The sequence below is a fragment of the Cynocephalus volans genome, chromosome 2 (genome assembly GCF_027409185.1).
Source record: "Cynocephalus volans isolate mCynVol1 chromosome 2, mCynVol1.pri, whole genome shotgun sequence".
In the NCBI taxonomy this organism is placed as follows: domain Eukaryota; kingdom Metazoa; phylum Chordata; class Mammalia; order Dermoptera; family Cynocephalidae; genus Cynocephalus; species Cynocephalus volans.
In genome coordinates this window covers 24,960,388-24,986,329 of record NC_084461.1, presented here as the reverse complement: position 1 = coordinate 24,986,329, position 25,942 = coordinate 24,960,388, and the positions used below count along the sequence as shown (strand labels likewise).

Sequence of the window (25,942 nt, the reverse complement as noted above, 5' to 3'; positions counted from 1 at the left end):
TTGTTCCACTTTATTTTAGGAATTAATTTTGAGAAAAGTGGCATATGTGCAATATTAAGCATTCCCTACCAATTTGATTTATGGCACATCCTGAATATATGATAGTTTCTTGATATCAATCCTACAATCTCATTTCATGCAGTATTTTAAAATTTTGTTGTTAGTATTTTTCTTATTTTCAGGATGGTCATTCCTGTTATAGAGGGAAGCTAGTACCATTTAAGTTTTCACATTTAATGAGCCAATTTATTAACATCTTAGTAATGATAATTATATTTGAGCAGTTTTATTTTTAGTTTCTTAGGAAAATTAGTTTATTTTTATAATTTTATAATTTAGCAATATTAAGGGAGACTTTTTATGTAATTTAATTTTATTGTTAAAGGAGCACAATTTCACAGTGAATTTAAGTCATAATTCACATACAGTAGAAAGTAAAACTGTACTTAAATGTAGATTCTAATTATGTCATATATGTGTGTGTATACGAGTGTGTGAGTAGACATCCATGCACATACAGAAACTTATGGCCGGTTTTCAGATCAAAGTATAGAGAATCTCCATTATTCCTGAAACTTCCATCGTGACTTTTTAATCAATTACTCCAATACTCTGACTTATGCCACTATAAATATATTTTTCTGTTCTTGAAATTTTAATAAATAGGATAATACAGGATGTATACTTATATGTTTAACTTTTTTAGTCACTATAATGTATCTGAGATTCACACAAGTTGTAGAATGCATAAACACTTTGGTTTTAATTGCTGAGCAGTGTTCAATTAGATGGACATAACACAGTTTGCTCATCAATTCTCCTGTTGGTTGTCAGGCTATTATAAATAAAACTTACATGAGTAATTTTATATGAGTGTTTGAAGTGGGCATTGCCAGGGAACATATTTGCTTCATTTTGGGGTTGTTATGTAATTAACTTCATTAGAAAATGCCAAAGAGTTTATTGAATAGGTGAAATAGTTACACTTAAAACTACACTGAGATACCACCTCACCCCAGTTAGGCTGGCTATAATCAAAAAGTTGGTGAATGGGACGACCCCGTGGCGCACTCGGGAGAGCGCTCCCGCCACCGGTTCGGATCCTACATAGGGATGGCCGGTGCGCTCACTGGCTGAGCGCGGTGTGGCCGGTCACAAAAAAAGACCAAAAAAAAAAAAAGAAAAGAGAAAAAAAAAGTTGGTGAATAACAAATGCTGGTGAGGGTGTGGAGAGAAGGGAACACACCTACACTGCTGGTGTTACTGTACATTAGTACAACCACTATGGAAAACAGTATGGAGGGTTCTCAAACAACTACAGATAGATCTCCCATATGATCCAGCAATCCCACTTCTGGGTATATACCCAGAGGAATGGAAATCATCATGTCGAAGGTGTTGCACTCCCATGTTCATCACAGCTCTGTTTATAATAGCCAAGGCATGGAACCCTAAATGTCCATCAATGGATGATTGGATAAGGAAACTGTGGTATATATACACCATGGAATACTACTGTGCCATAGAAAAGAATGAAATCCTCCCATTTGCAATAACATGGATGAGCCTGGAGAAACTTATGTCAAGTGAAATAAGCAAAGCACAGAGGGATAAATACCGCAGATGCTCACTCATAAGTAGGAGGTAAGAGAGAAAGAAGGAAGGAAAGAAAGACCACAGTAGTGTGTTGGTCTTGCAGAGGGAGAGAATATTCCTTGGGCTACAAAGTGCAGTGGGCGGAAGGAGGAGGGGGAGGGAGGTTGGGGATAATTGGGTGGGGACACGGGGCACAAAAGCAATTTCTGGTAATGGGTATGCTGCTAGTATGAATCTGTCCCTCACAGCATGAGCGTGAGGGTTAACAATCAGCTTTGTATCTCATGAATATTCATAACAAAAACATTTTTTAAATATTACAGCATTTCACACACTCTATCTTTCTCAATTTAGCTTTTCATTTTAACTATTCTGGAAGATGTATAGTATTCCCCATTGAGCTTTCAACTTACATTTTGCTAAAGAAAAATACTGTTCAGCACGATTTTATGTTTATTGAATATACAAGTATCTACTTCGTGAAATGCCTGTTAGTGTTTCACTCATTTTGTATTGGTTGTATTCTTTGTCTTTGCTTAATGATTTATAGTATTTCTATATATTATACATATGAGTCATTTGTAAATATATATTCTCTAAATATTTTATTCTAGTCTGTGGCTTGATATTTCACTTTCTTTACATTGACTTTTTTTTAGTAACATTGTATTTTTGTTTTTGCTTTTAATTAATAAACATTTTTGATCAGTTTTAGTTTTATAGAAAAATTAAGTAGAAAGTACGAAGAGTTCCCATATACACCATGTATACCCACCCATCCCCCCAGTACAGTTTTCCCTATTATAAACATTTTGCATTAGTGTGGTACAATTCTTACAAGTGATGTATCAATATCATTACATTATCATTAACTAAAGCCTATAGTTTACTTTAGGGTTCACTTTTTTGTGCTGTACAGCTCCATGGTTTTTGACAAATGCATGATGTCTTGTATCCATCACTGAGGTACCATGCAGACTAGTTTTCCTGCCTAAAAATCCCCCGTGCTTCATCTACTTATTTCTCTCTAACTACTCCTGAGTTCCTGGCAATCGCTGAGCATTTCACTAGCGCTTAAGTTTTGCCTTTCCCTGATGTCATATAATGATAATCATACAGTATATAGTCTTTTTCAGACAAGCTTCGTTCCTCCATTTCTTTTTGTGGACTGATAATTCATTTCTTTTCATTGCTGAAGAGTATATTGTTGTAGGAATGTACAATAATTTGTTTATCATATAACCTGTTAAGGGACATTCTGGTTGCTTCTAGTTTTAGGCAATTATGGGTCAAGTTGATATAAACATTCATGTATATATTTTTCAATCTGGGAACCCAGTTGCTAGATCACATGTTAAGACTGTTTAGCTGTGTAACAAACTCACGAACTGTCTACCAAAGTGGTTTTAGCATTTTGACAGCTAAACAATAATAATAAATGAGAATTAATAAATAATTAGAATTTATATAATTATAATTTTCTTTATTATAATTATAATAAATAATTATAAATAATAAATAATAATAAGTGAGAATTCCTGTTGTTTCAAATCCTCACCTGCATTTAGCGTTAGTGCTTTGGACTTAGTAATTCTAATGAATGTAGTGGTATCTCATCTTCTTAGTTTGCAATTCACTAATGAAATATGACTTCGCACATTTTTCATATGCTTATTTGCCATCTATGTGTCTTCTTTGGGGAGGTGTCTGTGCAGATCTTTAGTCCTCTTTTTAAATGGGATGTTTGTTTTCTTAAGAGTTTGTGCATTTTTTGGATACAAGTTCTTTGCCAGATACATTTTTCCCCAGTATGTGGCTTTTTTTTTTTCTACTTTCTTACCAGTGTATTTTACAGACCAGATGTTTTTAGTTTTATGGAAGTTCAGTTTATCTATTTTTTTTTCATGTATCATACTTTTGGTGTTGTATCTAGAAATCCATTGCCAAACCCAAGGCAACATATTTTCTCCTAGGTTATTGTCTAGAAGTTTATAGCTTTGCATTTTACATTTAAGTCTTTGAACTATTTTGAGTGACTTTTTGGTGAAAGGTATAAGGTCTATATGTATGTTAATTTTTTTTTTTTGATACATATGTTTAGTTGTCCAGTACCATTTGTTGAAAAGACTGTGCTTTCTCCTTCATGATAGTCTATTTCTTGGCTCTCTATTCTGTTCCATTTGTCTATTTGTCTATTCTTTCACCAATACCATAATATCTTTATTACTACATTTTGTAGCAAGTCTTTAACTTGAGTAATACCAGTTCTCCAACTTTGTCCTTTTTCAATATTGTGTTGGTGATTCTGGGTCTTTTGCCTTCCCATATAAACTCTAGAGTTGCTCAATACCCATGAAGTAACTCTCTCAACTTTAATTGGAATTGTAGTGAATCCATACATCAAGTTGGGAAGAGCTGACTCTTTACTAAATTGAGTTTTCCTATTCATGAACATGACATATATCTCCATTTATTTCATTACTATTTGATTTATTTTATCAGAATTTCATAGTTTTGCTTCTATAGATCTTGTACATATTTTGTTAAATTTATATCTAAGTGTTTCAATTTTTGGTGCTAATGTAAATCTTCTAGGGTTTTTAATATAAACTCAGATTGCTTATTGCTGTAGGAAAGTAACTGACTTTTGTATATTAATCTTGTATGCTGCAATTTCCCCTAATTTGATCAAGAATTTGTACTGTATTTGATTCTTTGTGATTTTCTACAAAAACAATCATATAAAGTCTCTTTCTTTCTTCACAATCTGTGTAACGTATATTTCCCTTTCTTGTGTTACTGAATTAAGTAGGACTTCCAGTAATATGCTAAAGAGGAGTAAGATGGTACATCCTTGCCTTGTCCCCAATCTTAGGGGCAAAGCACCTAGAGTTTCTTGATTAAGTGTGATATTAGCCATAGAGTTTTTTGTAGATGTTCATTATCATCATTTGCAGAAATTTTCCTCATATTCCTAGCTTTCTATTACTAGCTTTTTATCATAAATGGGCATTGAAAATTGTTAAATGGTTTTCTTGAATCTATTGGTATGATTATATCACTTGTTTTAGCCTATTGATCTGATCAAATTGAATTAATTCACTTCTAAATGTTCACCCAGTTTTGTTTACCTTGAGTAGATCCCACTTGGTTATAGTACATTCTTTCTGTACACTGTTGGATTATATTTGCTAATATTTATTGACAATTTCTTGCATCTATTTTATGAGAGATATTGGTCTATAGTGTTAGCATTTTGTCTGATTTTTGCAACATCTATATCTTGTTTCACTATTAAGTTAATTCTGGTTTCATAAAATGAGTTAGGATATGTTCCTTTGCTTTAATTATCTGGAACAGATTTTAAAGAATTGGTAACAATTATTCCTTAAATGTTTGATAGAATTCACCAGTAAAACCTTCCCCACCTGGTGCTTTTTCTTTGGGAAGGATATTAATTGTTGATTCATTTTCTCTAATAAAGAAAGGCCTACTCAGGTTATTTCTCTTTGTTTAAGTTTTGCTAGATAGTGATTTTTAAGAAATTGTTCCATTTCATCTAAGTTATCAAATGGGTAGGCATAAAATTGTATGTATTGTTTCTTTACTATCTTTTTAATGTTGGTAGGATCAGTAGTTATATCAGATATTAGTAATTTGTGTTCTCTTTCTGTTTTTTTAGTTAGCCTACCTAGAGTTTTGTCAATTTTATTTATATTTCCAGCTTTTGGTTTCATTGATTCTCTCTATTGATTTTTTTTCTGTTTCAATTTTATTGATTTATTTTTCTTTTATGACATAAACAATATGTATTTATTTTTCAAAATTATGGAAGCCCCAAAATCAAGGTGTTGTCAAGGTTGATTTCATATTGAGTCCTCTCCCATTAGTTTGCAGATTTCTGCCTTCTTTCTATGTTTTAATTTCATTGATATCTATTCTCAATTTTATTATTACTTATAATATGTATTAACCTTGGATTTGATTTTTCTTTTCTTTTGTAATGACCTAATTTGGAACTTTACATTATTGATTTTAGAGCTCACTTATTTTCTAATATATGCATTGAATTTTATATTGAATTACATATATACTGAAATTTACACATATACATATATATAAAACAGTTCTTAGCATATATACACTTAATGGCAAGGCATCAAAATACAATGTCTTCTGATGAGTAGATTTCAATTTTGATTAAATTTCAAATTTTGCTATTTTATGTTTTTAATCATTTCTATCTACTGGATACTGTATAAGAAATACTTAGCTCCCTTTATATCATGAAGAGAAGGTCATTTTTTCCCCCTCAAAATGCTTTTTTCTTCAGTCTTTTATATTTAGGTCTGTAATACATCTCAAAATGGTTTTGTACATGATGTGAGCTATGGATGATGTGTCTTCATTTTTTAGAATACCAGTATCAAGTTGCTTCAGCAGAATTTACTGAGAAAATTGATTTCAGAGTGAAATTGCATTAATCCCTTTTTATTAACTCAAGTGACTTTATATCTATGAGTTTATTTCTGGATTCTCTATTTTGTACTTTTGTCTATCCTGAAACAAATATGTCATTTTCCTTATTATTGTAGGTTTTCAATAACTTTTGAAATGTAGTGATGTAAGTCTCTTACTTTGTTCTTCAAAATTATCTAGGTCATTCTGGGTCATTTACATTCCCATGTCAGTGTTAATTTTAGGTTGTCAATTTATTATTAAAAAATGTATCTGCTAGAATTTTGATGAAAATATAATTGACTCCATTTATCAATTTTGGGACAATAGACATAATTCAGGTTATATGTTAACAGGTTCTGGGTCAGATTTTTGTCAACCTCAACCCAATTTAGCAGGCAGTATAAATCTGGTGAACGTTCCAAGTGCACTTGAAAATAGTGCATAATGTGCAGATGTTGGGAATTATGCTATAAAAATATTATTGGGACTGCTTTAGTTAATGACATTGTCCACATATTCTATATTGTTATACTAATAGTCTTCTTTTTCTTCTATTAATTACTGAAACTAGTATGTTAAAATATTCAACTATAGATATCAGAATAAACTCATGTTTAACTTAATATTAATATAGCTTGTTCTTTATATGTAGTTTAGTACACATATATCATTGTTCTGAGAGCTAAGAGGGCCTAAAAAGAATGACACTCCAATAGCATACCTATTGATTGTAAGTTTATTGATGTTAGCTGATTTAGTTATATGTGAATAGTATAATGACTTATTGTGATGATCTATTCTAAAATCTAATACTTTAAAGATTACTTGTAGATGATATATTAGTTTCTTATAAAAATAAAGGCTAAATATTTCCATTTAAAAAATCCAACTATGATGTAGATTTGTCTGCTACTTCTTTTAGTTTTTTGAATTTCATTTCATATATTTTAAAATTATATTATTAGGTCTGCACACAACAGTGATAGTTATGTCTTTCTGAGGTAGTGCCTCTTTTATTGTTCTGAAACATTTCATTTTTTAAAATATTTTTTGAAGCTTATTTTGTATGATATTAATATAGTCCCACATTTTTTTAAATAATTAGTGTTTGCGATGTTTATGTTTTTATTTCTGTACTTAAACTTATTTGTATTGTAATATAGAAAGCATGGCTCTTATAATATGCATATAGTCAAGTTTTTTATGTTTATATCTACTATTTGTCTTCTTGTTTTATATTTGTTGTACTTTTTCTTTATCTCTTCTTTCTTCTTCTCATTATGTATGTAACAATCACCCTATCTCTGTCTCCCCATCTTTGTCTCTCTTTCCCACCTAATCAATATTCCATTTTCTCTCTTCTATTGTCGATTTAGCTTGATTGATCTTCTGGTATTACTTACTAGTTACTGTAAGGATTACCATATACATCCTTAATTTATCAGAGTTCAACTGGCATTAATATGATTCTATTTCCAAAATGTTAAAACTTTCAGATAATATAATCCCATTTACCATTTACACACTTGGCTACTATATATATATATTATAGATAGATAGATAGATAGATAGGTAGATAGATAGATAGATAGATAGATAGATAGATAGATAGAGAGACAGAGAGATAGAGAGATAAATATATATATATATATAATTTACTTTTGCTTTATTGTGTTATTGTGTAAAATGTATTCCATATTGATATTAAATTATGTTTAAATCATTGTCTTTAAGGAAAATTTAAAATAGTCTCAAATTTGCCAACTCTTTCCAGGCTTCTTCATTTCTTCCTTTATGTACAGGATTCAATCTAGAATCATTTCAATTCAGCTGAATGCCATTTATTTAGTATTTCTTGAAATGAAAGTTTTATGACAGTAAATTATCTTAGCATTATTTTTCTCTCAAAATGTAGTTCTCCATTTGTTCAAGCCCATAGAATGTACAACAGAAAGACTGAACTCTGATGTAAACTGTGGACTTTGGGTGATAATGATGTGTCAATAAAGATTAACCCATTGTAACAAATGTATCACTTTAGTGAAAGTGTTGATAGTTTGGAGAGCTACAATGTGTGGGAGCAGAGGACATATGGAAAATCTCTGTACATTTCACTCAATTTTGCTATGAAACTAAAACTACTCTAAAAAATATAGTCTATTCACTTTGTAAAAAAAATAGTCATTATTTGTTTATTTTTGAAAGATATTTTTACTAAATAAGTCAGGCTTCCATTATTTCTGATGTGAAGTGAGGTGTGTTTTTTGTTATATTTTCCCTGAACATAACGTTTATTCCTTGAATGGTTTTAAGATTTTTTTTTCACAATACAATCAAACTAGATACTAATAACAAAAGGCAACCAAAAAGCATTCAGACATTTAGTAATTAATGACACACTTCTAAATAATCAAGGAAGAAATGACAAAAAATTTAGATAATATGAAGATTTTATCTAATTCTTTACTCTTCACCAATTTGACCATGATGTGCCCGTGTTTACAGTTCTTTGTAATTTTGGTTGTTGAAATTCACTGAACTTGGATGTGTGAACTGGTGACCTACATTCACTTGAAAAATAGTCACCATTAAATCTTTTAAAAATTTTTGTTTGATATTATTTCCTTCCTTTTATAACTGTAAGTTTATGTATATTATTTAGTTCTCCAGTTACATGTATGTCTATTAATTCCCATATCTATGTTGTCTTTATTTCCGCCTTCATTGACATATACATATGTGTATATCTATATAGATATACACATACATATATATATATATATATATATATATGTACATATGTGTTTATATTGCATGTATCAGATCACAAATCCTCCAGGTATTTCTTAAGTTTAGCATGTTTTTTTTTTTTTTATATTACTATATTCTGGACATTGTCAATATTACAATGCCTCAGTCTTGATTTTAAGCTTTGCTTGAGTAGTTATTTTTCTCACATCTTAACTGAATGCCCATGATGTTCAGTTAATACTGAACCATTCTAGTTGTATTAAAATTCCTACCTCTTCCCATATTTTACAGCCTCTGAAATTTTCTGTTAAAATCTCAGACCCCAAGAAGTGTTCTATTGTAGGCATCCCTGTTCATGAACAGTTTATGATTCAAACACACACACACACACACACACACATACACACACACACACACACACACACACACTTTTTTTTTTTTTTTTGGCAGCTGGCTGATGTGGAAATGCTAACCCTTAACCTTGGAGTTACAAGTCTGCGCTCTAACCAACTGAACTAACCAGCCAGCCCAGTATAAATTTTAGCAGAACTTTTACAAAGATATCTTGGTTGAGCTCTTCTACTTGGCTCTTTCCTCTTTGTACCCTGTCCAGCAAATTGATGCCACAGTAGCAGCCCTGAACTCTGATCTCTGTTTTCTCTGCCAAGGAAGATTGCCAATCTGTGCTAAAGAAGAATGTTAGGGTAAACATATACTGCGTCTTATTTCTTCCCTTATGCTGTTTAATTTTTAAAAACAGTGCATTCACATATTTTGTTCAGGTCTGTAGTGGTTTGCTTGCTAGAGTTCAAGCTCAGCTAATGTATCATAGCCCCAAATGGAAATCTTTACAGTGTAAATATGTGGCATATGTATTAGTCCATTTTGTGTTGCTATAACAGAAATACCTGAAACTGAGTAATTTATAAAGAAAAGAGGTTTATTTGGCTTACGATTCTGGGACAGCTGCATCTGGCACAGGCGCCAGGCTGCTTCTACTCATGGCAGAAAGTGGTAGGCAACTGGTGGGTACAAGCAGATCACATGGCGAGAGGAAGCGAGAAAGGAAGCAAGAGTGAGAGAGAAGGTGCCAGGGTCTTTTTAAGCAACGAGCTTTCACAGGAACTAATAGAGTGAGATCTCACTCATTAATCCCCCCCCTCCCCCAGGGAGAGCATTAATCCATTCATGAGGGATCTGCCCCCATGACTCAGTCAGTTTCCAACACTGCCATATTGGACATCAAATTTCCACATGAGTTTTGGAGGGGACAACACATCCAAACTCCATCAGCATAACAGTAGTATGATGTGTACTTTTTATCATAAAATGAGATACTAATCTATTAATCATAAAGCCAATATCTGAGTGGATTTAAAGATATAAGTTGATTTATCTGAAATAATTAAGAAAAAATGCTTCTTTAAGACAGAAGTGCAATATGCCATTCTTGAAGATGTTTTGGAATTGTATTTTACCATTATAAAAACATCAGTAATATTGTATCATAATTTATATTTTAGTGATTGTCAGCAATACTTTACAGCTTTCCTCATTAGAAACTGAATAGGAAATTAGAAAATTTTATTTTTTTTTAAAGAAATATAAGGATTGTTCATAAGGGCTGGACAGTTTGAATCATGTTAAAATCATGGTTGTATGTATACGTCAATTTAATTAAATTTCATACATTAAGCATGCAATTTTTTATTATTTTCAATTAGACCTCAATAAAGTTGTTTTTTTAAAAAGATAATACAAGGGCTGACCCTGTGGCGCACTCGGGAGAGTGCGGCCCTGGGAGCGCAGCAGTGCTCCTGCCGCGGGTTCGGATTCTATATAAGGATGGCCGGTGAGCTCACTGGCTGAGCGCTGTGTGGCCGGTCACAAAAAGACAAATAAATAAATAAATAAATTTTAAAAATAAAGATAATACAAGTAACCCCCCCTCCCCCCAAAAAAGAACCTTATTCTTGTCTTTAAAGGAAAATTCATTAGGAATGAATTTGCTTTGATTTTCTAACTAATCATGGTTTGTAGGACTTTAGGTTCATGAGTCTTACACACTGTGTCTTGCTGACAATTTTTAAGCTATGAAGCTATGAATTTTTAACATGACCAGATTGTGATGCAGAAAAATCACCCTATTTAGTATGGAGAATTGTTTGGGGTAGAGCAAGAGTGGAGGCAGCTTCATTAGGAGACTGCTGCAGTGGTTCAGACAAGATATGATGGAGAAAAGGGCAGGTGGTAGCCATAGAGATGGAGACAGATAGGTGGAGAAGATATTTCAGAGAAGAAAAGGCTTCTTTGATGATTATTTTTGATGCTGAGCTTAAAATCAAAAAGGGAGTAAAATATGAAACTCAAGTATCTGCTTTTGGCTACCATAAAAAACATCATTTGAATAGTCAAATAATTCAAAGGTAGACTGGGATGTCAAAGAAATAGGTGAGGCCAGGGTGTGAAAGGAATTGTGAAGTATCTGACTTAGGGCAACATAACAAGGGATATGCTAGTTAAGGCTCTAGTTTCATTTAAGATCTACTCTTTCAGTACTTCTGAAATATACAATGCATTGTTATTTATTATAGTCACTGTTCTGAGCTAAAGCTTATTCCTCCTAACTGAAATTTTGTACCCTGTGCTCAGCATCTCCCCTTTCGTTATCCACCTCTTTCAAATGTTTTTAACCCCAAAACATGATAAGTGTGTGAGGTGATAGATTTGTTAGTTACCCTGATTTAATCATTCCACTATGTAAACATAAGAAAACATCACATCATACCTTGTAATTATATAATATATACAATTATTATTCATCAGTAAAAAATTTTAAAGAAAAAAGACTTGTTTCAGAACAGTGTTAAGATTTTTAAAAATTCAAGGTATTTCCTATTCAAAATTTCCATGATTATGTGGTTCGTTCGTTTTAAATACACAATGATCAGTATTTTACCTAAGTTCAGAAATTCCTCCTCATATTATATTTTGAGTTTAGTGATTTTAAATGTAATCAAGATTAATTAATGTTTTACACTCAAGATCTAGGTTAATAGATTTCTTTTTTTTTTCTTTTTAATATACTCAAAGCTTACATCTTGGTAATGTTCTATTCATAAATATCTTTGAAACACTGTGTTTTGAAGGATATATATTCATCTTCATTTTATTTTAAATCTAGCCCCTTATGGTGTCTAAATACAATTGTCTAAAATTTTTGATTATAACAGAAACTGAAATGTCATGTTGCCCCCAATGAAAATTAAGATAGCTATTAAAATCATCATTGCAGTGATATTATATGGAGACCATTGATATGTGCCAAAATTATTTTTTCTGTAATAATAATAGTGCATATGTTTATAGAACTCTTCTTTTCTACCTCTCTGAAGCTTCACACTGACCAAGATAAAGGAGATGGAAATTTAAAATACATTTTAACAGGAGATGGGGCTGGAAGTTTGTTTGTTATAGATGAAAATACGGGAGACATTCATGCTGCAAAGAAATTAGACAGAGAAGAAAAATCCCTGTACATCCTTCGTGCCAAAGCTATAGACAGGAAGACTGGGCGGCAAGTGGAACCAGAATCCGAATTTATCATTAAAATCCATGATATCAATGACAATGAACCGAAATTCACAAAAGACTTATACACTGCCAGTGTTCCTGAAATGTCTGGAGTTGGTAGGTATTTACAAATTCACATAACCTAACTTTTTTATTTGTTTGCTTGCTAAGGTAATTATTATGGGCATGTAATTATATGAGGTCTCTCACAAGAGAAGAGCTATAACTAGATACTACCGTTTAGTGTAAATTAATTGATTTCTAATTACTTTCAGTTCTATATATCTTAAGATCTTCTGTTATGCTGTAACATATCTAAGATGATTACTGATAACAATTATTCTATTGCATCTCGATCAACAACTTCACCTCTACTGAACTTTGAGTCATTCAAATAGCAGTCAAGTGGAATATACTTTTGCCTAAAATGGAAGGAATAACAAATAGTGTCAGCAGTTGTGGACAATTTTGCTTGCATTATTGTGAATATTAACAACGAATGCTTGCATTGGACAAAAGTCTTCTGAAGTATTATCTCCTTTGTTCATTAAAACAACCTTCTGTGGTAGGCATGGGAAATAGAACTTTAAACCCTCATTCTGTTAATTTGAAACCCAGGATTTAGAAAGATTAAGCAACTAAATTAAGATCAAATAATCTAGTAGGATCATAACAAGATTCTGAGTGTTTTTGTTATTTTTTGTGCAAGTTCCACTGCTGAGCATTGGTTTATCATGCAAAGTGAGAATAATTGTTCCACTTTTTAAAGCTACACACAATTTTAAGCACCATTTGTTCTTATGCAAAGTTTTTTTATCTGAAACTGTGACTACATTTAACTTTATTAGTATAAAAGGTTTAGATTGGCTAATGAGATAAAAAGACTGACAATCATTAAATATTTCTTAAGAAATAGTGATATAAACTTACTATATTATCTAAAATATGCAACTAATTTTACAAATTTGATACAATTTAGTTTAATATGAGGGTACCTGAAAAAGTTAATAGATGCAGAGATAGCTGGACTATTTTAATACCTTATTATTTTCCTCCACTGGTAAATAACTATGCTTGTTACGTAAAATATTGACTGGAAATGTTCTAATTTATTAGATTCTGAGTAAATCCCCCCAAAATAGCATTTTTCTTGTTCATTATTTTAAATCAAATGTCCTTTTCAGTCAAATTAAACCCAAATAGAAGAACGAGGGATAAAAAACCCTGCAGCTTACAATATGATTTTAGATTAATATATATGTATATATTTTCATATATACATATATATATATACATATATATTTTCATATATATAAAATGTCTAAATGAAAAGTACATGTATTTTACATCCTGAAATGTGTTGCTCTTTTGCTGAAACTCTCCTACCTTGTTTAAAGAAAAATAAAAGGTTAATTATGATTATTTCAGGTGTGATTTTCTTAGCATTTACCTATACAAATAAGCCTTTTTACGGAGGAAAACTAAAAGATGGTATTTAGAAACTTTGTCAGGTCATGTGCAACCCATATGTTAACAGTTACAGCTCATGCATAATCACACAATAAACAATACATCTATAAATGAAGTAATATACAATGATGTAATTCCAATATAGTTTTATTATAGTATTAATTTTGATTTTAATCAGAGTTGAAAACTACAAGTATTAGCTTTGGAAGAAAATAAAGTCTAATGGGATAAAATAAAATTTACTTATTATTATTTTACTCTTCTCTACAATGTTATCCTCTGATGATCTCCTCTAATCTGCCCTTTCTTTCTGTTTATTTTTATTTCTGAGTATTTGTTTCTTCCTTTTCTCTCTCACCAACTCCTCTCCTTGTGTTTTCCCTCTGCCTCTGTTTCTTTCTGTCAAAACTATATATCATATTCAGTTTTGTCTCTCAGAATCACTTTCTCATCCCCCTTTTAGTTAAATTTGAATCACCCCAATAAACTCATGAAATGTGAAAGTCATTAGCATCTTCAGACCACAGCATATAATCTGGATGATATATGAAGATATGTAATTAAGGAAAATGGGACACACTTTGATTAAAATGTTAGTAGCAGGTCCTCACTTTTTATATTTTCAATTTTTTTGTGTGGTCACTATACTACTATTGGTTAAAGATTTGTATCAACTTTCTGTATTTGCATGCATTCATCTTTTTCAAGGCAAATTCCTGTTGTGTACATTTCATGGTTTTGGATGCATGCTTTCTCAATGACTAGATATTTACCCTATTGTGCTCTCAAAAACATTCGATCCTCCTCCTCACACTCTGATCCCCAATCAGGAATCCCTCTGTAGTTTTTCACATGTCACCCAAATAACTCAGTCAATGAATCCTTCAAGTTCTAATCAGGATTCATTCTTAGAAGTTCACTGCCAGTTCTTCATGCCTTACTATTATGAACTTAGCTTTTGTGCCTTTACATTTTTTTCCTAAACAGTATTAGTTGTATATTTAAGAGATGAGTTAAAGAATACAATAAACTTTTTTGGTTCCTTAATATATTTTCTGTTTAAAGTGAAGTATATTGTATGCAAAACTCATAAAGATATAAATTCCAAAAATAATTATGTCAAAATTATGCTCAGACCTTTGACATGAAATGTATTACACAAATTTGTCATTCAAGCTTCACTATATTTTTTCTAATATATGCTTATCTTTGTTTAATATGAAAGTAAATTATTTATTTTAAATAATTAGAAAAAAATTAAAATTATACATATTTTGGAAAATTTGGAAGGATGTAAAAATCAAAGTGGTGTTCTCTCTTTTAATATGCTTTCATAAATAAACATTTAGAAAATTTGCATAAAACATATAAGTCACTTTTTGTCTAATTAATAAATAGTACAAACTTCATAATGTCATTACATTTCTGGAAAAAAAAATTTTTTATAGTTCAACATAGTAGGAATTTCTTTTTCTCTTTAACATATCAATGACATATTACCAGTGTTTACTCGTTTTTAATAGCATACCTAAATACTACCATTTTCTGAGAAGTGAAACAAGTAAGTACTTTACATGGGAATTTTTAGCCATATCATTGGGGGAGGGGTATTACTGTATCACCTTTCCTTTGGTCTAGTGAGGACATGTGTATATACAATTTTTAAATGATAAAATCTTACAGCTGGAATAGACTGAGTTAGTATATAGTGTTTTCTTTCACTCACAGGACATATGCATTCCATAACAATTGAGGAAACAAAGGCCTAAAAAGTAAGAGTTCAAGTTCTCACCTTATGCTAATTTTTAGAAAATATGAAAAATACTTACTAAATTAATATATTAATATTCAAATACATTGATGGGAAATGAACTTAGTACTAATCTTAATGTACAATATATTACTTTTTGAAATTTTTATAACATATACATGCAAAATTTGAGAAACACTTGTTACAACTCAATTAGACAAGTTCATGGTGTGTTCTACATGTGGGGCATTAAAATAGGTGACAAGGCCAATATGGAATCCACCTTGTCCTCAAGAATTTTAAAATCTATGTAAGACCCAAAATCAAAATTTTGAAAAATTATGTATAATAAATTGGAAAATGTCCTATAACTTTGTGTGCAAGGGAATACATGGTAGGCTTCAGTTAAGGGTGACTTTAGAACTGTACCTTGAATCTTTACAGTGATCCAGTAAAAAAAAAAAAAAATTCTATCAATACATGCCATTATGCTTATCTCCTGATACTAGCTCCTTTAAAGCATGATTGTCTTTGTAACAAAGTTAAAAAATAATTTAAATTTTATAACATAAAACTTAAAAGTAGTAATATTCAATTGCAGTATTGCATGTGGCACAGAATTAGACATGTTCTTATCTATTGGTTTACAAATTCCAGTAAATGAGCAATACTATGGAGCAAATCAGCAGGCATAATCATATCCGACTATGTTACCTATATTTTAAAGGGAGGCACAGATGCGTTATAATTAGATATATCTTGTACACACAAAAACCAAAAACTTTGCAAATCAATATTATGTAATTTTTGTTTATTAAAAACAGAGCCTTTTTACTTTTCATTCTATTTGCAACACACAGTCAATTTACCAAAATAAAAAGTTGCAGGAGGATTATAAATGTTAGCTTTTTCTTTAAATACACATTTTCATTTAGCAATAAATATATTAATTGAAAATCTTATACACATCATATTCAGTGAAAAATTTCGTCTCTCATGATAATTCCAGTCAATTAAAAATGCAGTGTATTAGTCTCATTAGATCCATTTTTGTGATAAGACAAATTTTGATTTTTTGTTACTTTTTATTAATAACTCAAACAATAAAATTAATGGCCACATAAATTTAAAAACACAAGAATGGAGGAAAACTTTTTTTTTTTTTTTGAGGCAGCATCATTTAAATAAATTTCTGTAAACATATACCATGCTCATATTGTGGTCTAACACAATAAAAGCAATAATTTCTCAGAAGGATTTTTTTCCAATTTGGACGTATCTAAGTGTCTTTGTTTGGGGGGTGCTTTATGTAGGTACATCTGTTATACAAGTGACTGCAACAGATGCAGATGACGCCAACTACGGAAATAGTGCCAAAGTGGTCTATAGCATATTGCAAGGACAGCCATATTTTTCAGTGGACCCAGAATCAGGTAACAGCATTTAACACGTGGTCTGTTTCTCATTATATATAATACATCTGTAAACACAATCAGTTTAGAGGTTTTTCTATATTTTGAAACCTATCCATTTAATATCATATTTCTATTTTTCCATACAGTTGCTCCATGGAAACCAAAGCAAACTTTCTATTATTTACAAAAGTTATTTGAATCCTTAGCTCTTTAAACTGTTATTTATTAGGTTTAAATTAAGACACTACATTAAAACATTCACAGAGATTTAGCTCACTATGTGGCATAGGAAATACTCAAACCTAAAGAATGTGACAATTAACAAAATTAAGCAAGCTTATTTGTCTAAAGACTTCTGACTGAAGTTAATTTTTTTAATCAAAAGAATAATGAAATTGATTTAGAAAAACCCATTCCGTGAACAATAGCCCATGGCAGAATTCTTTCTGTTCTGTGAATTCTGTTAAATTGGTTATGGATTGAAAGGCATATTTAAGCACACTGACATTTTATCCATTTGTTATAATTAACTTCTGCAAAATGGATCTTGCACAGCTTAATTTTAAAACTTGATGATTTAATTGCAAAACCTTTGTCTACTTTTCCAAAAGGCATAATAAAAACTGCATTACCAGACATGAGCAGAGAAAACAGAGAGCAGTACCAGGTGGTTATACAGGCCAAAGACATGGGTGGCCAGATGGGAGGCCTTTCTGGAACCACCACAGTGAACATCACTCTGACAGATGTCAACAACAATCCTCCTCGGTTTTCCCAGAGTAAGTGATCTCATGTCGAAAAGCTTCTCCAACATACTATAAAACACTGATATTAGTAATTTCAGTATTAGTTTATGGATGAAGTTAAATCCACAACCTCACCCTCCACAAAAAAAAAAAAAAAAAAAAAAAAAATTAGCAGTTTTTCACAAATTGAAAATGATGATCATTTTCACCATTTTTTGAGAAGATGGTGGGAGAGAACAAGAGCATAAGTTTCTTTAGCAAATTTAATTATCCTTTACTATGTTTTAAAGAGTTATAAAGTATTCCAGACTCCCTTTCCCAACACTCACTAAGGTCATCTTATTCTTTTCCTTCTAATCTCTTTCCTGGTTAGGACTGTGGGCTCTCAGTTCTGGCTGCCTGGATTCAAATCCTGTGTCTGTTGATTGCCTTGCCTCAGCTACCTTGTTTGTACATTAGAATTGCGACTTCTTATTTAATTAATTCTAAAGCACAGACTTGGTGTTTTAACATCTCTGAAACCAGATACTATATTAAAATCAATGCCAGCTGGTTTAATTGTGGCATTTTCATATTTTCTTAGTGGTCTACAGAGTTATGGTATATCTTGGTTGTGATAGCATCTTAGACACATTAAAGTTTTGTAGTATCTATGTTATTCAGTTACAAAGATTAAATCAGTTAATACCTTTTTTAGTTTTCATCATTTTAGGATACACTTTAAACCATGGATGTTTTTCATTTCATGAGGTCCTACAAAAACAGATTCCACTTCTCTCCTGAAAATTTTTGAATAAAACTATAAAGGATCTTATTTTGAAATTTTCAGTTAAGGGGTTAAGTTTAAATTGATGTAATTGATTTCAATACAGTAAAACATTTTTCCAGCTGAACCAGATTTAAAAATTTGATGACTCACCTTTGATTGTGGACATATCCATATGATAAATATAAAATAAAGTTTTCTGAGAATATGAATAATAAGTCCGGATAACATAAACCTAAACTTTGCATTCAGATGCCTTAAATAAAAACAGTGAGAATATGATTTAATGGGTTCTCAAGTGGCTTGCCACTCTGTAATTATATGATATATTATTACCTTTGTAACTATATGATATATTATTACCTTTGTAACTATAACAGCAATAGTAAAATTCTGAGGACCATTCCCTGGGCTGAATGTTTTACAGACATAATCTCATGTTATCTATGTAACAAACCTATGAGTTAATTGCAGTTACTATCATTCTTATTTTATAGATGAAGACATCACAGTTTAGAGAATTTAACTAATTTTCCAGTGGTGAGAATTCAAACCCAGGCGGTTGGTTTTATAAGCTCAAATTCCTAACCACCAGACAAACTGGAAAGAGAGTAGACTCTGCAGTCAGAGTGACCTGACTTTGCATTCTCCTTTCTCCAAGTCTGCAGGATGTTTCCTCCAGCCCTGACCCTGAAGATAATATACCTCCATTGGGACTTGGAAGACTAGTTTGAGGATTAAATGAATTAGCAGGAGGGCTTTCAACCTTCTATGGAATTTATCATATAGTAAATCTTTGTTTTAAAATATTTCTGACTTTCATTAACTTTTTTTGATATTTTTTTCCCCTAATGTTCCTTGAATGGATAGTTACAAGCTAAAATGCTTTCAGGGACAGCAGAATGTAATATAATGACTGACTGAACCCAAAGACAAAATTCATGTCCCATGAATTTTGAAGCATTAATTTAGAAGCATTAAAATCAAAACAAACAGCAAAAAAAGAGACATTAAAGTGTATGGAGGTTTGTTTGTTTGTTTGTTTTTGAATTTCTGATTTAGAACTAAAGAATAAGTGCATGTTCCTTTAAATGATTGAACATCTGTAAAAATGTGTGATGACAATTTTGAAAGCCCCAGAGAAGCAGTAAATAATTGGCTTTCATGGCCTTTTAAGTCAGGAGTTCTGGATTCTGCTATCAGACCTACCATCTATTATCTAAATAACCTTGGGACATTCACTTAATCTTTCTGTGACTTATATTTCTCATTTACAAAAATGAGAAATGTTCTACTTTTATGAATTATTTTTCCAACTTAATAAATCTATAATTTTTGACAGCTTACAATTCAGTATGATGAAAAGCTCTTCCAATTTAAGATTAATTTATTTAAGTAAGAAAGGCAGAGGAAATGAAAGAATTTTGTTATCTAAAGATGAAATGTCAAAGCAGCTCTGATTTAATTTACAGGTACGTATCAATTTAATTCTCCCGAGTCTGTACCTCTTGGAACCCATCTTGGAAGGATAAAAGCCAATGACCCTGATGTGGGTGAAAATGCTGAGATGGAATATAGCATTGCTGAAGGAGATGGAACGGACATGTTTGATGTCATCACTGACAAGGAGACACAGGAAGGGATTATAACTGTCAAACAGGTTTCTTTTTGCTGTCTTCATTTTATCATTGAGTGCTCTGTAGTCTATTTTTGCTTTTTAGTAAAGGGAAGAAAAGACAGGCATTTATTTTTTCTCACCTTTTACATGCTGTCTCTCCTTCATATAACTGGGAATAGTTGTGGTTTCACTTTCTATAAAGTTAAGCACCTTCATCATTGACACATAAATATGCAATATAAAACATCAACTGTTTGTGCTTATGGTAGACAGCAATCGAACTAGGATTACGTAAACTCAAAGGTACTTCTCCATGTTTTGTATTTTTTGTATCTCTCCATGGGAGAAACAATAGGCATGCAGCATCACTGTTATGCCATGCATTCTTCAGAATATTTTAATTGTGGGTGTGTCAGTTCAAATAAATGAAATCTGAAGATGCTCTGTATGCTATATTGGTTTTCTTGATTTTTAATGCAATGTGGAAGAATAGTCTAAAATTTTACATAGAATAATCCAGCTCAATACCGATTATTTTACACTGTCCTCCTTTAAATATTTTTGTTCATATCCTGCTTTCCACAAGTGCTCAAACTAATAAAATATAATTTTTAATTATAAACCTCTACTTTATTTTCTTTCCTCTGATTTTTACTGTCTGTAACTTTAATAATAATGATAATATATTCAATGTATATATCCATTAGATAATACTTCATTTACCTGCATCCCCCCAAATTAAAGTACATTACTAAGTGGAGATTAACCTTAATGTATATACCATTATATTTAGTTAACCTCCTATACACTAGTGTAAAGCACAACATGTATTTATTAATTTACTTGATATACCTATGAAGCAATAATTGGGAAAGTTATTTGACCAGCATTGTCCATACCATGAAGAGAACTGGTTATTATATCTTGAAATTGTCTTTCAAGTTATGCTAATGTCTTTTAAATTATGCTCATTTTTCATATTTTATTTATCTTCAGAATTTAGATTTTGAAAACAAAATGCTTTACACTTTAAGAGTAGATGCAACTAACACTCATCCTGATCCACGATTCTTACACCTGGGACCTTTCAAAGACACAGCTGTGGTCAAAATATCTGTGGAAGACATAGATGAGCCTCCTGTGTTCAGTAAAATCTCTTACTTGATAGAAGTAGATGAAGACGTAAAGGAGGGCAGCATCATTGGACAGGTTACAGCCTATGACCCAGACTCCGTGAACAATTTAATAAAGTAAGTAGTTTGAGAAAATTTATATTTGTAGAAATATAACAATCTTTTCACTATTTACAAGCTGTGTGGAAAAACAAAAATGTTGCACAATGTACAATCAAGCACAGTAATAATATCAAACACTTCTAGAGTACAAATTCAGCTGCTCTGTCTTACACATGCTCTGAGTAGATTATTTCATTTGAGTCTTGTCACACTAAGAGGTCGATACTAATATGATATCTTTCTGGAAATGATAAGACTAGGCACTGAGCATTTCAATAATTTGCGCCAAATCAGTGGCAAAGCTGGGTTTAAGAACCAGGAAATCTAGCTCCAGAGTCAGTGATTTTAATCCTTTTATGGTTGGTATGATTCTTATCTCATTGTATATTTTGGTTAAATCAAAGTTCAAATTAAAAGGAAACATAAAAAAATAAATTGGAAATATATTTTGTGTTTCTAGAAATGTCAAAATATCTTATTCTTATAATAGTCACTTAATGTCTCTCGTATATCAACATTTTGGAGAAACAGTAGGTCAATTATATTATCATAACAATGCAGAGTGTTGCTAAAGAGATACTGATATTTTAATCAATAAGGCAGGTAAAAGTATTAACAATTACTGTAGCATAGTATAATATTTTTCCAAAATTTGGGTATTGTATTCACCATTTAAAAGCTTCCAAATATGCCAGAAACTTAAATGATTCTTATAAATTGTTCTTGAGATGAATGTAAATATAATTGCGGCATAAATATATAAATGGATGACGATGGGTGGATATATGGAGGAAAATACACAGGGCTGAAAAGATAGATTAACAAAGCATTATCTGTTAAAGCGATAGCTGGTAAAATGCTTAAAATTCCACTTTGCTTGAAATTTCATTGTTTATTTATGGAAAGTAATAGGATAAATTTATTTCATATCATCCTTAACACATAGTAAATTAATTAGCACAATACTAAATATATAACTATTTAAGTTTTATTTTAGGACTATCCAAATGTGTTAATTCACAAAGCAATGTGTGTTGCACTAATATATTGTGATGAAGATTTAATTTGTTCATGGGATTAATATATTATTGAATATGTTAACCTATGTAATAAAATACAGTTGATAAAATTTTAATATGTAGTTAATACCCAGAGTTTACATTAGCTTTAAAATTTTGGTTTTAGATTAATTAGAATGTAATTCACTGAACATCTTTTTAAAAAAATTAATGGTATCAAAATATAAATTATGTATATTGTTCAATATTTTTAAAACAGTTTTTTTTAAATGTTTTGTTTTGTTTGAACCTCTTAATTCCTATAGAAGGTTATATTATTGTGACAGAATTTTTATCAATATATAGAAAACATTTAGTTTAAAATGTCCATGTTGTTTAAAGCAAAACTCTTGCAATAAAATGAAGTAATCTAGTTTTACAATGATAAATATATATGTACTAGCATCTTCATTTTTAAAACAATGTGGACTTGTATTCAATTAAAATGGTATGAGGCTGATTGGTTTTGGCATCCCTTCTAGCAGGATTTATTAAAAACAAAAAAAGAAATTTAAACTATGTTTGTGTTCTTTGCAATACTGAGATGGAAATAAATACCCACCTGTTTTTAAAAAGATAGGGGTTGCTTATGCTAGCAGCTACAAACACTCAATAAGTGTCTGTTCTTGATAGTTTTTGCTGGATCACAAAAAAGTCATTAATTTTGGTTGTACTTTAATTTCTCCTTAGCATTTGCTGTACAAAATATCTATGGTAGAAATCCAAAATTTATTTTAAAAAGTAATTGATTATAACTGTTTTCAATGGCAATCACCCACTTTTAGAAAGTCGTAGACAATAGCAGTATACCAACTCTTTCAGATGATAAATAATGTTATTGCTGGACCATTGAGCATTTCTGAGTCTGAATGAGAACATATCTTAATAAGAATCCATGTATCCTATTCTCACTCATCTAGCAAATTTGCATATTAAGAATCCATCTGGTTACTTTGTTAGAGGCACGCTGACTCTTCCATGTTGCCAAGTTATTTGTTCATTTATTCAACCAGGAGTCTCATTAAGCTTCATCAGTTCTTTCTCACTTTTACCTTATCTGTGATAAGCAACAAAATATAAGTTCTGTTCGTTAAACTATGAAGTCAAATGTATTACATTTAGACTCTTAAACATTTTGTCTATTCTTTCTTCCGTAAAATAGGTTATTATTTATTGAGCTCTTGTTCTGAACTAGTAACTGTTTAAAGAACTTTATATTTGCTCATTTAAGCCTCACCACAATTTCTAAGGCAGGTACAATTATCATCACCCAATTTCATGGAAGAATAAACTGAGATGCAAAGAGTTTAAGTAACTTTCCCAAGGACACAGCACAAATAATTTGCAGGTTGGAGATTGAAGCTGTTGTCTATCTGAATGCAAATATTGTTTGTTAGCAAATATACTTTGCTTTGTGACTGATTACTAGGTAGAAATTCTTAATACAATGTTCCTCATTTGTAGACTAAGTCAGCTGATCTCAGGGATACTAAGCAGAGCCCTCAAGGGCAAAATTATGGGAGAGGTAAGACATGACTATTGTACCTTAGAATGTGGTCTACTTATTTTTTTCATGACTACAAAATAGAATTTCATGTTGTCTTCAGAATCTATGATTTTATTTCTATTATTCTTATTTAACAACTTTGTTGAGGTACAAATGACCAGTAGTAAACTACATAAATTGAAAGTGTATAAGTTAATAAACTTTGGCATATTCATACCTCTGTGCAAGCATCGCCAAAACCATAATAATGCACATTCCCTTTCCACCCAAAATTTCCTCATGATTCTTTAATACCTTCTTCTCTACCCTTGCTGAACTCAACCTGATCCTGAGGGAAATGCTGACCTGCTTTCTGTCAATACTGATTAGATGAGATTGAATTTTCTAAGATTTTATATAAACAAATTCTACATATTCATTTATATCCTTTTTTCTGGCTTATTTCAGTTAACATAATTATCTTGACTTTTTTTTATACTGTTGTGTGCATGGATTGTTCATCCTTCTAATAGCTAAATAGTATTCCGAGTGTAGAAATAACACAGTTTTCTTATCTGTTCACTTATTGATTGACATTTTAGGTTGTTTCCAGTACTTGTATATTATAAAACATTTGTACACCTTCGTATGCAAAGATATATGTACACAGTTGTATACCAGTGTTTGTATAGCTACATGCTTTCATTTCTTTTGGGTAAATACTTAGAAGAGTAATGGCTGGCCATATGACAGAACCTGCCATATTGTCCTAAGTGTTTGTACCATTTCACATTCCTACCAGCATGTATGAGGCTTCCAGTTACTCCCCATCCTCACCAATACTTGGTACAGTCAATGTTTTTAATTTTAGCTATTCTTATTGGTATGCAATAGTATCTCATTTGGGTTTTAATTTTCATTTCCCTTATGACTAAAGATGATGAACATTTTTCATATGCTTGTGTGACACCCATATATGTTCTTTGATGAAGTGGCTATTCACATATGAATATTTGCCTATATTTTACTGGGTTATGTCTTTATTATTGAATTTGGATATATATACAAGATACCGTCTTTTATCAGATATATGTTTTACAAATATTTACTCCCAGTCACTGGCTTGTATTTCTGTTCCTTTAAAGTTACTTTCAAAAAGCAAAAGTTCTCAATTTGATGAAATGAAATTTATCAACTTTTTTCAAATAGATTGAGCTTTTAGAGTCTACTCCAAGGTTATAAAGTTCTAATGTTGTGATTTCTTCTAGCAGTTTTATTATTTTTAGTAATGTATTTGTATCTATGATCCATTTTGTTAATTTTTGTATAGTGTATAGTTCAAGTTTTTTTTCCTTTCATACCCACTGTTTCCAGCACTATTTATTTGTTGTAAAGACTATCTTTTCTCCACTGAATTATTTTTGCACCTTTGTTAAAAATCAATTGTCAATAAATGTATGGGTCTGTCTCCAAACAGTCTCTTATATTCCAATTATCTATTTGTTTGTATTTATGAAAGTACCACATTTTTGTGTAGCTTTGTTACAAATCTTGAAGTCAGGTAGAGTTTGTCCTCTGATTTCTTTTTTCTATTTTAAAGTTGTTGGTTTTTCTAGTCTCCTTTCATTTACATATGTCAATTTTTACTAAAGATTCCACGGAGATTTTAACTGGGATTTTGTTGAGTTTGGAGAACAATGCAGACAGAATTGATATCATAATGATATTAAATATATTAACTCACAAACAATATGTGTGTGTGTGTATGTGTGTGTGTGTGTGTGTATGTGTGTGTGTGTGTGTGTGTGTGTGTGTGTGTGTGTGTGTGTGTGTATTTGATTATTTTGGAAGTTTTTTTTTTCCAGAAATATTTTATGGTTTTATGTGTACAGTTCAAGAATATCTTTTGTCAGATTTACCCCAAGTTTACATATATATAGATGATACTATATGTGTATATTTTTATTTTGATTTCTTATTGTTTGTTGCTTGTATATGTAAATACAACCAATTTTTA

The 25,942-nt window shown here is 31.0% G+C and overlaps 1 protein-coding gene across 2 annotated transcripts in view; it reads left to right on the top strand.

The window, feature by feature from the left end:
* Positions 1–25,942, top strand: part of CDH9 (cadherin 9) — a 102,975-nt gene that overhangs the window by 58,172 nt on the left and 18,861 nt on the right. The window contains exons 2-6 of one of the 2 annotated variants that reach the window (XM_063086049.1): positions 12,204–12,498; positions 16,915–17,034; positions 17,628–17,795; positions 20,001–20,188; positions 21,143–21,396. In XM_063086049.1, the coding sequence (XP_062942119.1) occupies positions 12,204–12,498; positions 16,915–17,034; positions 17,628–17,795; positions 20,001–20,188; positions 21,143–21,396 (1,025 nt within the window). The remainder of the gene's footprint in view (positions 1–12,203; positions 12,499–16,914; positions 17,035–17,627; positions 17,796–20,000; positions 20,189–21,142; positions 21,397–25,942) is intronic. The other variant, XM_063086050.1, reaches the window with a different exon arrangement.